Below are 15012 nucleotides of genomic sequence, written 5' to 3'. Positions count from 1 at the left end.
CAATACCTCTAAATGCAATACATAGAACATGGACTGCAAAAAATATTTACTAGTTGTAGCAACGCAACTTAAGGTAAGTGTTCTTTACCATTTCTACTTAAGGTAAGTGTTCTTTACCACTTCCCAGGGCCTGTTCAAAGCGCCTGTACACAAAAAACTCGGTTTGAGCTTGCAGGCAGCTGTCAGTTTTCAGCTGCAGTGAGGGGGTGGTGTGAAGCATATTTCAGCACTACACACAGTTTACATGTTTTTTGACAAAAGTGACACTTGATTCAAGGGCCCACATGGCAGCACGAAGCATTGCTCTACTGTGCAGCGACATATGGTGCCCACCTGTGCACTGCGGTAAAATGCTACACGTCTGCATTTTACCACAGCTCATTTGTACTTTACCTCTGGGATGCATAGCAGTGCACACAAGGAACAAAGATAACAATTGTTTTCTATAGACCCGAACGGTGTGTGGCACTTATTCGGTGCAGAAAACCTGCCAGTCACGGCACTGTGTGTGTGTGTGTGTGTGTGTGTGTGTGTGTACACAAGTCCCAAGAAAGCTAACCATTAAATAAAGATCAAGGTTTCAAGAATTAAAAATGACTATGAGTTCAGTGTCAAGTTGTACTCTGAATACATCCAAGATAAACAGTTCTGTTATCCGAACTGGAGACAAAAGTGTAAGGGACTTGCATATTGCTTTTGAAACCACAGCATAAATAGTGTAGACTGCCAACGGGCAAGACATCATGTATAACAAAATTTGGGTACATAATCAAGTGCGTTTCTTTTTTCAGCACGTAGGGGGCATAGATACATTCACAAAATATCTGATGTTATTATCCAGCAGTCATAGTTGAGGGTTACCCATACATGGACAAAACTTTACAAGTAATACCACAGATTCAAACATTGCTTGTAATAACTGAGCCATGTAGAGGTTCCCTAAGGGACAAAAGCAACTGCTTACGAATTCTGAACCTCTCTCTCACCTAATACTTTGATCAGAAAAATTGGATTTTCCCAACTCACCTTATTTTCTCCAGGGGCCATGTTCTCATATATCTCCTTAAGTTTGCCATAGTGTGGTCGAAGGAATTTCAGAGGTTTTGGAACAGAGGTCATGGAGGTAGTGGAGGATCGGATCTGCCTTCGCAACTCCTCCAAAGCTGGCTTATAAAGGGAGGTGTCATTCTCCTAGAGTGGCACAACACACATAAGTAAATCCTTACAAACAAAAGTAGAAAAATGACATCTTTAAATGTGACTTTTTTTGTGCCTGTGTAATTGAGCCCTTATGCAGAATACCACCAATCAAGTAATCTCAGATACACTTCAGAATAACAAATTAAGGTGGTTGTAAGCTTCAGACATGAAATCTAAACAAAGCGCATCCTTCTATTCAATGTACTTTTCTCCATCCAAAGCTCTGAGTGTGATTTCTCTCTGCCACCCTGTCCGTAAGTTAACTGTAGTCATTTCTGGAAGCTTTCACTGACAGAAATGACTACAGTTAAGAGAAAAAAAGATGGCAGAGGAGGAGAGCTCCAGCACACAGCCTGTGATTGACAGCCACATCTTTGCCTGTTCTCTGTGTAGTGTGAGTAGGGGACTGTGTCTCTTCTTTTCAATTAAAGCTCAGAGGACTGGGATCCCAAACACGCCTGAGCCCATCTCTAATGTTACATAAAGTATTTCCTCTATGTGCATTTTGATGTAATAAATACTGCGGGAAAAATTGTGGTCTACAGTGTGTGTGCATATATTATATACAGTATCTCACAAAAGTGAGTACACCCCTCACATTTTTGTAAATATATCTTTTCTTGTGACAACACTGAAGAAATGACGCTTTGCTACAATGTAAAGTAGTGAGTGTACAGCTTGTATAACAGTGTACATTTGCTGTCCTCTCAAAAACAACAACACACAAGCATTAATGTCTAAACTGCTGGCAACAAAAGTGAGTACACCCCTAAGTGAAAATGCCCAAATTGAGCCCAATTAGCCTTGTTCCCTCCCTGATGTCATGTGACTCCTTAGTATTACAAGGTCTCAGGTGTGAATGGGGAGCAGGTGTGTTAAGTTTGGTGTTATCGCTCTCACTCTCTCATAATGGTCACTGGAAGTTCAACGCAGAATTTTTATTGGTTTGCGCAAAAGTTATCGCGTCTACAAACTAGGAGAAAGATTTGTCTTTTTTACTTATTTTTTTAATAGTAATGGCGGCGATCAGCGTTTTTTAGCAGGACTGAGACATTGCGGCAGACAGATCGGACCCCTGACATTTTTTACACTTTTTTTGGGGACCAATGACATTACTACAGTAATCAAGGCTAAAAATATGCACTGTTACTGTAATAATGACATTGGCAGGGAAGGGGTTAACAGTGGGTGATCAAGGGGTTAAATGTAAGCCTAGGGGAGTATTTATAACTGAGGGGGGGGGGGGGGGGGGAAGGGCTTGTAAAATGATCATAGAGACCTGTAATCCTATATAGAAGGATCACAGGTGCTCTGTGATCATTCCAGAAAGCAGAACGGTCAGCTGTGCTTACAATAGCTGACTGTCGTCCTCTCTCAACGGGGAGCAATTGCGGGTGGGCGGCGGCAATCGGAGCCGTCGGCCCAGTGCATCAGAGTCCCCGCTGCCCCGCGACTGACGTAGGGCTACGTCGGTTCACGCAGTCCATTGTTGTTTTTAGCTGGAACTTTGACATTTGCACTTGATGATGGCATCACATGTGGATGGTAATGATGGGAGGGGTTTTAGGGTATATATGTTGTGTTGCTTCACTTGTTTATGGTCCTTAGGAAGAGGAGCTTGTGCTTCGTGGAAATAAAATGCTCACTGTGTGTTCACCTCTCAAGACCCGTGAGTGCCGCTCTTTGTTTTGGGCTATATGTACTACAGACTTTGCTCTGCCCCCGGGCCCATTTTCTCTCTGATGTTTGTGCAGTGGCAACAACAAGATAGATATATATATATATATATATATATATATATATATATATATTCTATGATAAGCTGCAAAGTTTCCTGTTTATGTACTTTGTCTATACATGTACTCAGCATTTCTAGCCAATCTGTGTTTTAAAATGTATTAAGTTTAGATATAGATGGGGTGTGGATAGCACACTTTTTAGGTGTATGTTCTTGTCAACCAGTAAAACTTTGCTAATAATAATAATAATAATAATAAAAAATAAATAAAAAAAAAGCTGCATAAGGTACTGACCCCCAAACGTTCCACAAGCATTTCAAGTTCATCTTGTAGTTGCTTGTCTTCTTCAGACTGTGAAAGATAAACAAAAAGCCTTATCAAGAGTCAATGTATCACATTAGAAGACATAAACCTACTAGACACAAACCAGAAGGCTTCCATTAATGCTCTTGAGTAATTTGATTTAAAAAAAAAAAAATAAAAAAAAGTTATATCATATATTCATGCACAAAATTTGGATCCATTCTCTATGCTCTTAAGTGGAAACATACCTTTAGAGATGAAACATTTAAAATGGTTCTAAAGGCTTTTTTACCCTACTGCATTGATTAAAAACCTGAGTGCAGCACCCCCTCCCACTCGATCCAGCGTTGTGCACAAGAGTAGCGGCTCTCTCCCTCCCCACAGCAGCAGGAGTTGCACTAAACTATTCCACCAGTCTTCGTTCTTTGCTAGTTTTTAACGGTCTAACAGAGATGACGTTAGTTCCGTGCACGTGCGGGAGTAGATTCAACGGCAGATGCCAAAATTGTACATTAGGCTGTGCGTGGAATTTGTAGTTTCTCCACAGCTGGACCTGCAGAGGCTGCCTATCCTGTACTAAACTACTTGTAGTAAATGTTTTTGAATTCTACTTGATGTTCACAAAGTAAATTTAATAAGTCCAGTTAAAATCTTTCATTATGCTCTAATATAAAAAAAATGACTATTTATGAGGCTTATGTTGCCATATGGAGTATGATGCATTGTTATAGTTCTGTTCAATAAGAAAAAAAAAATGAATGTCCCACAAAACGTATAAAAGATCTACAGGTAGAGTTTTGTCTCAGTATACAGTTAGAGCTCATTCAGATGGCAGATTAGTGCCGACCTCTGTGCACAGCCACTAGAAAATGTGTGTACATCCACCTCCGAGCTGCGTGAACTGTATGCATACACAGTGACGGCACAGACGCAATAGAGATGAAAGAAGGCAAGATGGCCTCCACTCATCTCTATGGCCTTGGAGGACTGGAGCGAAGTCACTTCCGCTTCCTCTGGCATGTAAACAATGCTTTTTTTCGATCTCTTGATTTTAAAGGTAGAGGAGAGATTTGGGATCTCTCTCTCTCTCTATAAAGAGGACCTGTCATGCTGTATTGCTATTGCAAGGGATGATTACATTTCTTGTGATAGCAATGTGTTGAAAAAAAAAAAAAGGAAGCCCCCAGTGCAGTGGTGACCGCATACATAGGTCACGCCCACATATGTAAATGGTGTTCAAACATGTGAGGTATTGCCGCGAACGTCAGAGCAAGTGCAATAATTCTAGCACTATATCTTCTCGTAACTTACCATAGCTTGGCGCCATTCCACGAGCGTGTGCAATATTAAAGCAGGACATGTTGGGTATCTATTTACTTGGTGTAACAACTTTCAGGTTGTAAAAAAAATGGGTTATATATTGTTTTGTTTTTTTTAATCCATTAAAGTTTTTTTTTTTTTTTTTTTTACACTGCATTTGAAAAATCACTGCGCATAAACCCTGTGCCATAAAAGAAGTTGCAAAGACAGCTATTTTATTCTCCAAGGCCTCTGCAAAAAAAAAAAATAATATTATATATATATATATATATATATATATATATATATATATATATATATATATATATATATATATATATATATATATATATAAAAATGTTTGGGGGCTCCAAGTAAATTTTATAAAAAAAAAAAAAAAAACACAGATTTTTACATATACGAGAGAAGTGTCAGAATTGGCCAAGAAGGCAAGTGGTTAAGAAGACCCTCCGGACTGTATAGTGTATTAATTGAATACCATAAAGGGGATTCTTTACATTTACCAGAGAGGGGAGCCCCTGCTTTTAGAACACCATAGCTCAACTGAAGAGATCATGCATCACACATCACTTGTGCTGTTTTGCCTTTAGTTACGCTGCAAGGCTGCCCATAATCTATAAAACCTGGATTGCATAACAACTTAAGGACCAGGCCTTTTTCTGAAGCTTTTTGTTTAAAAAATAAATAAATACAGACTTTTGTCTGTAAAGAAAATTACTTAGAACCCCTAAATATATATATATTTTTTTTTTTTTTTTTTTAGCAGAGGCCCTAGAGAAAAAAAATGGTGGGTGTTGCAATTTTTTGTGTCACACAGCGGTTTTTCAAAGGCAATTTTTTTTTTTTTTTTTAATACACTTAAATGAATTGTAATGCACACAAACAATAACTAATCTTTGTGTAAAATATAAAAGATTGCGTTAGGTATGTCACGCGTTAAAATCTTGCGCACTTTGGAATGGTGACAAACTAAAGCCCCGTACACACGATCAGATTATCGAACGATCGGTCGTCTGTTTTTTGTGGCATGCTAGTCTGATGTGGAAAGTGAAGAGGTTATTTTCATACGAATTTTCCCGTACGACAGAATTCTACTTCAGAAGTGATGTCATGTGTTGGATTGGTTTGTATGTGTTCTTTCTTCTCTGAGCATGCCTAGTCTCGCTCTTAAGATTTTTTTCCGTTGAAAACTGTACTAATGAGACGAAAATCGGACGTTGTATTACGGAAGACAAAAATTTTATAGCCTGCACATCAGGATTTTGTCAGCCGAAAAGTCGGAGTTGGCTGTCGAAAGCACCATACTAACAATCCGAAAATCGGCAGATCAGTCTTCGGGACGAATTTTCCCTACAGATTTTCTTATCGTGTGTACGGGCCTTTAGTCACCATAGGCGGTGTTTTAAAAGCCTTTACAGGTTACCAGTTTAGAGTTATAGAGGAGGTCTGGTGCTAGAATTATTGTTCTCACTGTGACGTTTGCTGCAATACCTAACGCATGAGACGATCGATGGTTACATATGCCTGCAGGATGAATGTGTGTGTTATTCTTGTGCACAAGCACGGGGACACTTAACCTCCCTGGCGGTTTGATTATGTCCAGATTTCTGTGCTAAAAGCGGTACATTGTTTTGCACGGAAATCTGTTTTACATTTTAAAACTCACCTTCCCCTGCGATCCCTGGCCGTGTGCATGGCCAATGCTGGCACCTGTCTTTCGCTTCCCTTCCCTGCGAGCGTTGCGACGCAGGGGGGTGGAACCGGCGGGCAATTTAAAAAATGTAAATACACTAAATGACATAATACAAAGTTGTGATCCTAACGGATTACACTGTATCATGCCATTTCACCACAGGATTGCACCTGGTGACTTTTCCAGTGCTTTGTGCCTGGAAAATTGAGAACAACCATGGTGTCCAAAAAGCGTTCTTTTTGCGCAAAAGTGCTTCTAGACGAACTGGAAAACAGCGAAAAAGCGAAACGGAGTTACTTGAAGAACTGAGCGATAGCGATTCGTAGGAAAATTCGTCATCAGGTACGGAAAGTGACGACAGTGACGATTCTGATGTCTCTTTCTGGCACATAGCTCCGTTGGAAATTCTGAAGAATCATTTGATATACTTCCCAAATTCCACAAGCTGTGCCAGAAAAAGAGACATCAGAATCATCGCTGTCGTCACTTTCCATACCTGATGATGAATTTTCCCACGAATCGCTATCCCTCAATTCTACAAGTAACTCAGTTTCGCTGTCGCTGTTTTTCAGTTCATCTAAAAGCGCTTTTGCGCAAAAAGAACACTTTTTGGACGCCATGGTCGTTCAAAATTTTCCAGGCACAAAGCACTGGAAAAGCACAGGCAGGGCAATGGAAAAGTCACCAGGTGCAATCCTGTGGTGAAATGGCATGATACAGTGTAATCCGTTAAGATCACAGCTTTGTATCATGACATTTAGTGTTTTTACACTTTTGAATTTGCCGCCGGTTCCACCCCCTTGCGTCGCAACGCTCGCAGAGAAGGGAACCGGAAGGCAAGTGCCGGCAATCAGCTGTGCACAGAGCAGGGAGAGTGCGAGGACGGCGGGGGATGGCAGGGAATGTGAGTAACATTCTGGGGTAATCCTGAGTGTGGCTCGGGGTTACCGCTTTTGGTACTGAAAGTTAACCCCGAGCCACACTCTGGAATACCGCTAGGGGGTTAAAATGTATTATTCATTTTATTTGTACTTTTAAAAAAATGTTTCTAGGACCAACGTGTGTGTCAGCCATTGTGCACAAGCACAGGGTGCCTAAAATGTATCCATTTTATTTGTACTTTTTTTTTATTATTACTTTTATTGCTGTTACAAGGAATGTAAACCCCCTTGTAACAGCAATAGCCATGTGAAAGGCACCCTTTATGGAGAGTGCTGGTCTTTTTGACCCCAAACCTCTTTTCTGCCCTAAATGCATCTGAGCACACCAAGATCGGTGTGATCAGATGCTTTGCCCATTTAAAAATGGCACTGTTTACATTCAGGAACCCGGAAGTGATGCTGCTTCCAGTTTCCTGTACCACAGAGGTCATCAGGAGCCTTCTAGTGCTCCATCTCTATGGTAAGCCAGTGCAATCCTCTGCATTTATTCCTTTATGGACCTCCCGAAGAGGCACCGGCGGGAGGTGGTCGTCTGTAAAAGCAATCTAGTAGCTAATTAGCCTTTCAGATGGCTTTTACAAAAAAGCCAGCTACCAGCTTTCAAAAACAATACTGAGATGATGACTGTAGCTGCAGACATCGACCCAGTACAACTACTTAAAGCCAAATGAGGTACAGGTGAGTGATTTGACACTAAGTGGATAATCTCCTTTAAAGGTGACCATACACTATACACTAATTGTACAATCTCCTTTAGGTTTACCAAAACAATTGAATATCAGAACACATCTAAACAGTCGATTCACTATGTATCCAACCAGGTCAGCCCTTGCACAACACAGTTGATGGTAGATCTCAGGAATCCTGTACAATTAGAGATTGTACAGCGTACGGTCACCTTACAGATCAGATTGTACAGCGTACGGTCACCTTACAGATCAGATTGTATAGTGTATGGTCACCTTACAGATCAGATTGTATAGTGGATGGACGGTCACCTTACAGATCAGATTGTATAGTGTACGGTCACCTTACAGATCAGATTGTATAGTGTATGGTCATTTGCCCTGACTCCAGTAGGTGCCATCCTCCTGCACACATCCCAGTGACACTATGCTTAGTGCCGGGTAACCAATCATTATCCATCCTAGGTGCAGCCAGTCAGTCCTCTGCCATGTCATTGTTAGTGCCAGCCCCCGGGGGCCTGTGTTGTGTATGGGCCCCAGTGACTCAGCTGTATCCCCCGCATAGCTTATCTCTCTACACAGTATGGCCGGCCTCTCTCCTCGCCGAGTCTCACCAATTCCTGCTCTTCCTTCTTCTCCTTCACCGTGTCGCGCGCCTCTCCTCCGGCCTCCTTGCCTTTACCAGCCGCTGGTGTTTGCTGACTCCGGCTCTGTTCCTCCATGTCTTCCAATGAGTCCCGGTAAAGGCGAACACAGGCCAGCCAATCCGCGCAGGCGCTGGGAGCACGCTGCTGGACGTAACACGTACACGTACAACCCCTGGGTACGCTGCGCAGTGTATCGTCTCAGGAAAGGCTGCTTCCTGGTCACGTGACTATGAGAAGCCACTTTTACTGGAGCGCCATATTACTACTCCGTGATGGTAGCCGTAGTGGTGCTCTCATCGATGCGATTGATACAATTGTAGCGTTCCAGTTGTGGAGAATGTAATCAAGGATGGCATATTCAGGGAGCTTTAGGCCATAATGTGCTAGTATGCACTGTTTATTACCACATTCCTTCCAGTGTTGATGTGTTAGTGCTAAGTCTCAGCTGTCACAGGTGCTTCCATCTTCAACTGATCCTTCTCCCATGTTAAGCCCAGGTTCACACTGCTGCGACTTGTCATGTGACTTTACAGTTCAAAGTTGCATGACATGACAAGAACCATTCCATCGGTGTGACTCAAGTCACTCCGACTTAGAAAAAGGTTCCTACTTTGGGTCGCCTTTAACACGACACGCATTGACTACTGTTAACCCCTTGGAGCTGACCGCATACAAATATGTAACCTCTCAGCGCCTGGTGCTTGGCATAGAGGGGCCAAATCTTTGGTTGGCCAAAAGCGCGTGCGCTGCGCGCTCCTGATGGTTGCCGGTGTTCCGTGAGAAAAACCTACCCCTCGTCACTTCCGGTTCACGGCACTGTATGTAATGCGGCGGTTACATTAAAATAACTGTGCTGCAATACGAGTCATCTCCGCTCCTGTCCCTGTCACTTCCCTGCTCTCGGCAACTAAATATAAAAGCGGCGGCGGGTGTATGAAAAGATAAATCACGGAGCCGCCAGCCGCTTTTATATTTACTAGCCCAGATCAGGGAAGTGACAGGGACACGAGCGGAGATGACTCATAGTGCAGCCCAGCTGTTTTATGTAACCGCGGCGTGAGTAGATTTTCTTCACGGTACACCGACATATTGCCATACTAGTGCGCATGCGCACTAGTCTGCTCCTCTGTTGTCCCATTAGGTATCCGGGGCTGTGAGCATGCGCACTGCTGCGCTGCTCAGCTGTTCCTGGCCGGAAGTGACGAGGGTAGGTTTTTCTCACGGGGTAGGTAATTCTCACGTTACACCGGCACCTAACCGAAAGTTCCCAATCGCTTTTTGCGGTCGGGAGTTTTTGGATCAAGTGACCGCAATGACAGCAAATTACAGTGGTCACGTGCTCTTAAGCCCCGCCTCCCAGTGTCAAAAAACTTTAAAGGAACAGGAGGCGCTGGCGCGAAAAAGTTAAAGAAGTTGTATGCAAGCTGCAATAAAGTCGCACATGTATGGCAGATTCAAAGTCACGCAACATTGAAGCCGCAGTAGTGTAAACAAAGGGCTAAGACACTTGGGCCGCTTGATTGGATGGGCCCTGATGATATGACCCCAATGCATGCACATGGGTGCTGTAAACATATGCTGAGCTGCACATTCGTGGCTCAGTCTGCACAAACGCTGACAGGTAGAGAGAGGGGTCCAAATGAGGTCACCATATTGCAAGGAGCAGTAATAAACCCATGAAGAAAAATGTAATATTTCAATCATTTAACCTAACTGCCCTTAAACCTGTCCTCTCCCCTCTCCTAACACCTATTCTGAATAACCTGTACAAGAAATATGTATATACGTACCTATTTTCATCCTGCTCCTGTCCCATCACATGATCCCCCATGCCAGCCAGCGGCAGCTGCAGGGGAGAGCTCTCCAACAACAGCTGGTAAAGCCTGGACCAGTGACATCACTCAAATGCTTCAATGGAACCATCTGTTGTCGGCGCTCCCTCCTCTCCCCTTCAGGGTCCATGCCCGCTGGGTTTAAAAAATGCTGCTTATGATGTCAGCTTCATCAAAAATATCCTGCATCGGGAATATTAGGTGTAGAGCCGCTTATGCGATGGTGATTGAGGTACCTGTGTATAGGAAGTAGCTGTCGGCTCCCCTATGGTGTGATGATCGCTCTGAGTATGCGGGCTGAGTGTCCCCTGTGGTGGGATAGCTGGGCTTGTAGGAGGTGTCACCAGACTGTCAGTTCCAGGTTAACACACGCAGCCATGTATGGAGTCTGCAGAAGAGGATCACTGAGGATTGGAGGGAGAGGGTAAGTGAAGAATGGAAGCGGCAACCCTGTTCCCTATGTGATATGGTATCGTCAGCTGACTCATCTTAGCCAACTCACTCGATGCAATGCACAGTATTCAGGGATATGAGAGCTGATGATTAGAGAGAGGAGTAATGAGAGAATAGGATTAGTATTTCAGTCTCCTCTAGGATGAGGAACTCATCAAGCTGACACACACAATTGAATCGGATAAGAGAAAGGTGAATTTATTGGTGATAAAATAGAGCGGATGTCATATGTTAGCTCCACCTTACTGAAGAAGTTAGTTTGAGAGCGTAACGCGTCTGGAGGCAGGACTTGACATTTGTCTATACTCTATACCCATGACCATTACTGATTTTTACGGCTGAAAGCCAGTGGATATATACTAGGAGCATATTACAGCTGGCACGGCTTAGTGCTACATTATGTGAGTGAGCTCTTTTCATTTGTGTGATTATAAAAGTTTTTACAGAGAGCACTAGATATATTGTTTTTGTTCCCTATGATGGACCATTATATATGAGGAAAAACTGGGATCCTGATACATCCAGAGACATCCATCCATCCATTCAGAGTTTGCCCATCCCTAATGGGGAACAGCGTTCTGTGACTCTCTGGTGAAACAGGAGTCAAAGCTGGAGGAAAAACTGGGATCCTGATACATCCAGAGACATCCATCCATCCATTCAGAGTTTGCCCATCCCTAATGGGGAACAGCGTTCTGTGACTCTCTGGTGAAACAGGAGTCAAAGCTGGAGGAAAAACTGGGATCCTGATACATCCAGAGACATCCATCCATCCATTCAGAGTTTGCCCATCCCTAATGGGGAACAGCGTTCTGTGACTCTCTGGTGAAACAGGAGTCAAAGCTGGAGGAAAAACTGGGATCCTGATACATCCAGAGACATCCATCCATCCATTCAGAGTTTGACCATCCCTAATAGGGAACAGCATTATTTGACTCTCTGGTGAAACAGGAGTCAAAGCTGGAGGTGAGCTGCTAGGAATTACTAGTGGTGGAGTCTTTTTGATCACCTGTTTTTGAGTTGATTATCTCACACAGAGGTGGTAGAATTATCCGTTGATCCTTTTGGACTGATTACATTTATTATCCCTCACAGAGGTGGCAGGATTCATTGTTTATTTTTTGGATCAATTGAATATCACTGAAGACTTTTTTCTTTTGAACTTGTAATCGATACATTGTATGTTTATTTCACTTGGAGCTTTTTGTATAAGCCCCCGTTCACACTGGGGCGACGCTACTTCGCACCGCGACCTCCGAGGTCGCGGTGCGAGCAGCGCGCCGCGACCTCGGAGCGGCCGCCACGGACTTCATAACATTGAAGTCTATGGCGGTCGCCTCCTGGTCGCCCCAAAGAAGCTCCGGACCCTTTTTCTGAGTCGGAGCGACTTATGTCGCTCCTATCAGAACGGGTCCGCAGCTTCCCTATGTGTGAACGGGGGCTTAAGTCACTTTGTATTGATCCTTACTCACGATAATTTTTTTGGAAAATTCTTTTAATTGAGTTTTAACAAAGTAAATAAAAAACAAGACCGTCAACACACAGTCAAAAGCAAAAGCAAATAAAGAGAAAAAAATCAGCAGACATTAAAAGAAAAAGAAACAATTCCTCGCCCCCCCCCCCCCCCCAATCCCCAGGACACCCAGTCTGCCCACCCCATACACCAAGCAGCCCTAGTATCAGGAATATACAGAATGTGTACTGTGTGCCCTCAGCAGCTGCCAGCAGGAGGAGGGAAAACTGCAGGGGAAAGGGGCACACAGAGGTCCCAGACAGCAGGGAGAAGGGGGCTCAGATACTAGAAACAGACCCTCACGCAGTGCAGCCATAGGAAGAACGTAGAAGCTGGAAGCCCTGCAGCAATAAAGAAGTACTGCTGGCCCTCCCGCTTGGCTGGTGCCTGGACCCCCCTTTTGAACTGATGAGGCCTGGGCCCAGTAAAGGAAGGCTGGCTGTACTGCCTTATCAGTGGCCCTGTCTACAGCCATTTAAAGTGCACAATTTACATAGGACCTCTCATCTTTGAAAAGAAGGGGGTGGAGAGCTTTAGGAGCTGATTGGAGGAAAAGGATACACCCTTCTTCAAACAGCACACAGAGATAAGTCTGTCAGTCAGCTGGAGCTCCCTCTCCTGTCACCATTTTTCTCTTGGTGTCAGGAAAACTTGTCAGAAGTGACTCATGCTGATAGAAGAGGAAGGGGGCAGCAGACAGAAGTGACACTTAGTGCTCTGGATTGAGGTACACACTATATATATGATATGCTTTGTTCATATTTTATGTTGGAGGTTTACAACCACTTTTAATAATAGTGAACCATTGAAAGAATCCCTGTCAGTGTTAAATAGTTTGTCCCAACACTTTAAAGCAGTGTTTCTCAACTCTGGTCCCCAGGGCACACTAACAGGCCAGATTTTAAATATTACCTTGAGGAGATGCAGACTAAAATACTGCAATCACTGAGCAGCAAATGATATCACTTGTGATGTATTTCAGTTTTCTTGCAAACCTGGCCTGTTAGTGTGCCCTGAGTGGACCGGAGTTGAGAAACGCTGATTTAAAGGATAAGTTCACCTTTATTGTTCCACCTGTTTTTAGGATAGAGTATGTAACATGTTCCCAACGCTGTAGCCGCTGCCCGATTTCCACCCCTCACTGTGACAGCAGTTGGGGGAAAAGTTCCTCATACTAGCTGTCACTTTTTGAAATCAGTGGGGCCGTTCGGGGCTTCACCCACATGGCTGCGCCATTCATTCACACAGCTGTGTGTGTGTGTGTGAATGAACTACAAACCCACGTCATCCTTTGCGGCTGTTGGCTTGCAGTTTTCAATGAACTACCAGAGTGCTGTGGAGCTCCGTGGTAGTTCATTGATTCTTCCTGTGAGTGTACTGTATCTGCTTGCCCATTCGGGATGTACGGGTACACAGATACACTGACAGGTCTGCAGGAGACCTGCATGGCACCAACGATCTGCTGATTATTGGTGCAATGCTTTATAGCAGGCATGTCCAAAGTCCGGCCCGCGGGCCATTTGCGGCCCCCAGGCCTCTTTAATATGGCCCCACAGATAATTTGGAAAAATCTATTGTTGTGGCCCCTGTGAATCCCAGAGTGCTGCTCAGGACCACTGGGATCTCTGGATCTTTCAACACCCATGTTACTTGTGAATACACTAAATGTTAACATTCACCAGCTTTATATCCCTTGCTCAATATGGCCTCATACTTAAGGCCTGTACACACGATACGAAAATCGGAAGTAAAATTTCATCCGACGAACGATCTGCCAATTTTCGGATTGTTAGTATAGTGCTTTCAACAGCCAAAAACAAATTTTCGGACGACAAAATCTGGATGTGCAGGATATAACATTTTTATCGTATGTCAACACAACGTCCGATTTTCCTTTAATTAGTACAGTTATCATCCAAAAAAAATCGTAATAGCAAGACTAGGCATGCTCAGAAACGAAAGAACACATACAAAACAATTCAACACAACATCACTTCTGAAGTTGAATTCTGTCGTACGGGAATTTTCGTATGAAAGTAACCTCTTCCCCTTTTCTTAAATTTGGCGCTAGTATAACAGGACCAGCGCCCTCTCCATGGTAACTGACATAACACCTGTTTAGATTTGTCATCCATGTGACGAAATGAAAAGTATGCCGTTTGCAATAAACTTTGCATAAAATAGTTAATTTGCATTTAATTTTAATGGTCCAAAGAATGTCAGGCAAAATGGTCGGCCCTCACGCATGTTCACTTCATCAAATCTGGCCCTTTTTGAAAAAAGTTTGGACACCCCTGCTTTATAGGCTCGAAAAAATAAAAACAATAGTAAATGCATAAATGTAGATTTTTTTTAACCTGCAAAACATTTATTTTTTAGAATACTGAACTTATCCTTTAACTGACATTTTTGCTGGACAGCTTGGTCTGTTAGGTCCCATGCACACTGGATATTTAGCCCCCTGTAGATGAGGCTCCAGCATTTGGGTACAGGTGGATGGTATAGGTGCATCCTCCAGCCCAGCTGCCAGTACTGACAGCTGCTGTAGTTGGATAGGGGTGGAGGTTGCCCAAAGTGGGACTTACATTTAGTGCAGTATGCACGCAGGGAAGAATGCTGTCCTTTCATAGAGTTTTACAGGCTGGCTAGATTACCAGGTGAAAATATAGGGGGAAAAGCTCAAAA

General features: G+C 43.4%; 1 protein-coding gene across 1 annotated transcript in view; it reads right to left on the bottom strand.

Annotated features, from left to right (window-relative positions):
- The window catches only part of PSMD2 (proteasome 26S subunit ubiquitin receptor, non-ATPase 2), a 43573-nt gene extending 34903 nt beyond the window's left edge, over positions 1-8670 (bottom strand). The window contains exons 1-3 of the mRNA XM_082248895.1: positions 8497-8670; positions 3234-3290; positions 1027-1191 (exon numbers count right to left, since the gene is read on the bottom strand). Of these exons, the coding sequence (XP_082105021.1) occupies positions 1027-1191; positions 3234-3290; positions 8497-8604 (330 nt within the window). The 5' untranslated portion in view covers positions 8605-8670. The remainder of the gene's footprint in view (positions 1-1026; positions 1192-3233; positions 3291-8496) is intronic.
- Between the last annotated feature and the right edge of the window lie 6342 nt (positions 8671-15012).

Source organism: Pelophylax lessonae (genome assembly GCF_965119305.1).
Source record: "Pelophylax lessonae genome assembly, chromosome: 3".
Taxonomy (NCBI): domain Eukaryota; kingdom Metazoa; phylum Chordata; class Amphibia; order Anura; family Ranidae; genus Pelophylax; species Pelophylax lessonae.
This window is presented reverse-complemented; position numbering and strand designations above follow the sequence as displayed.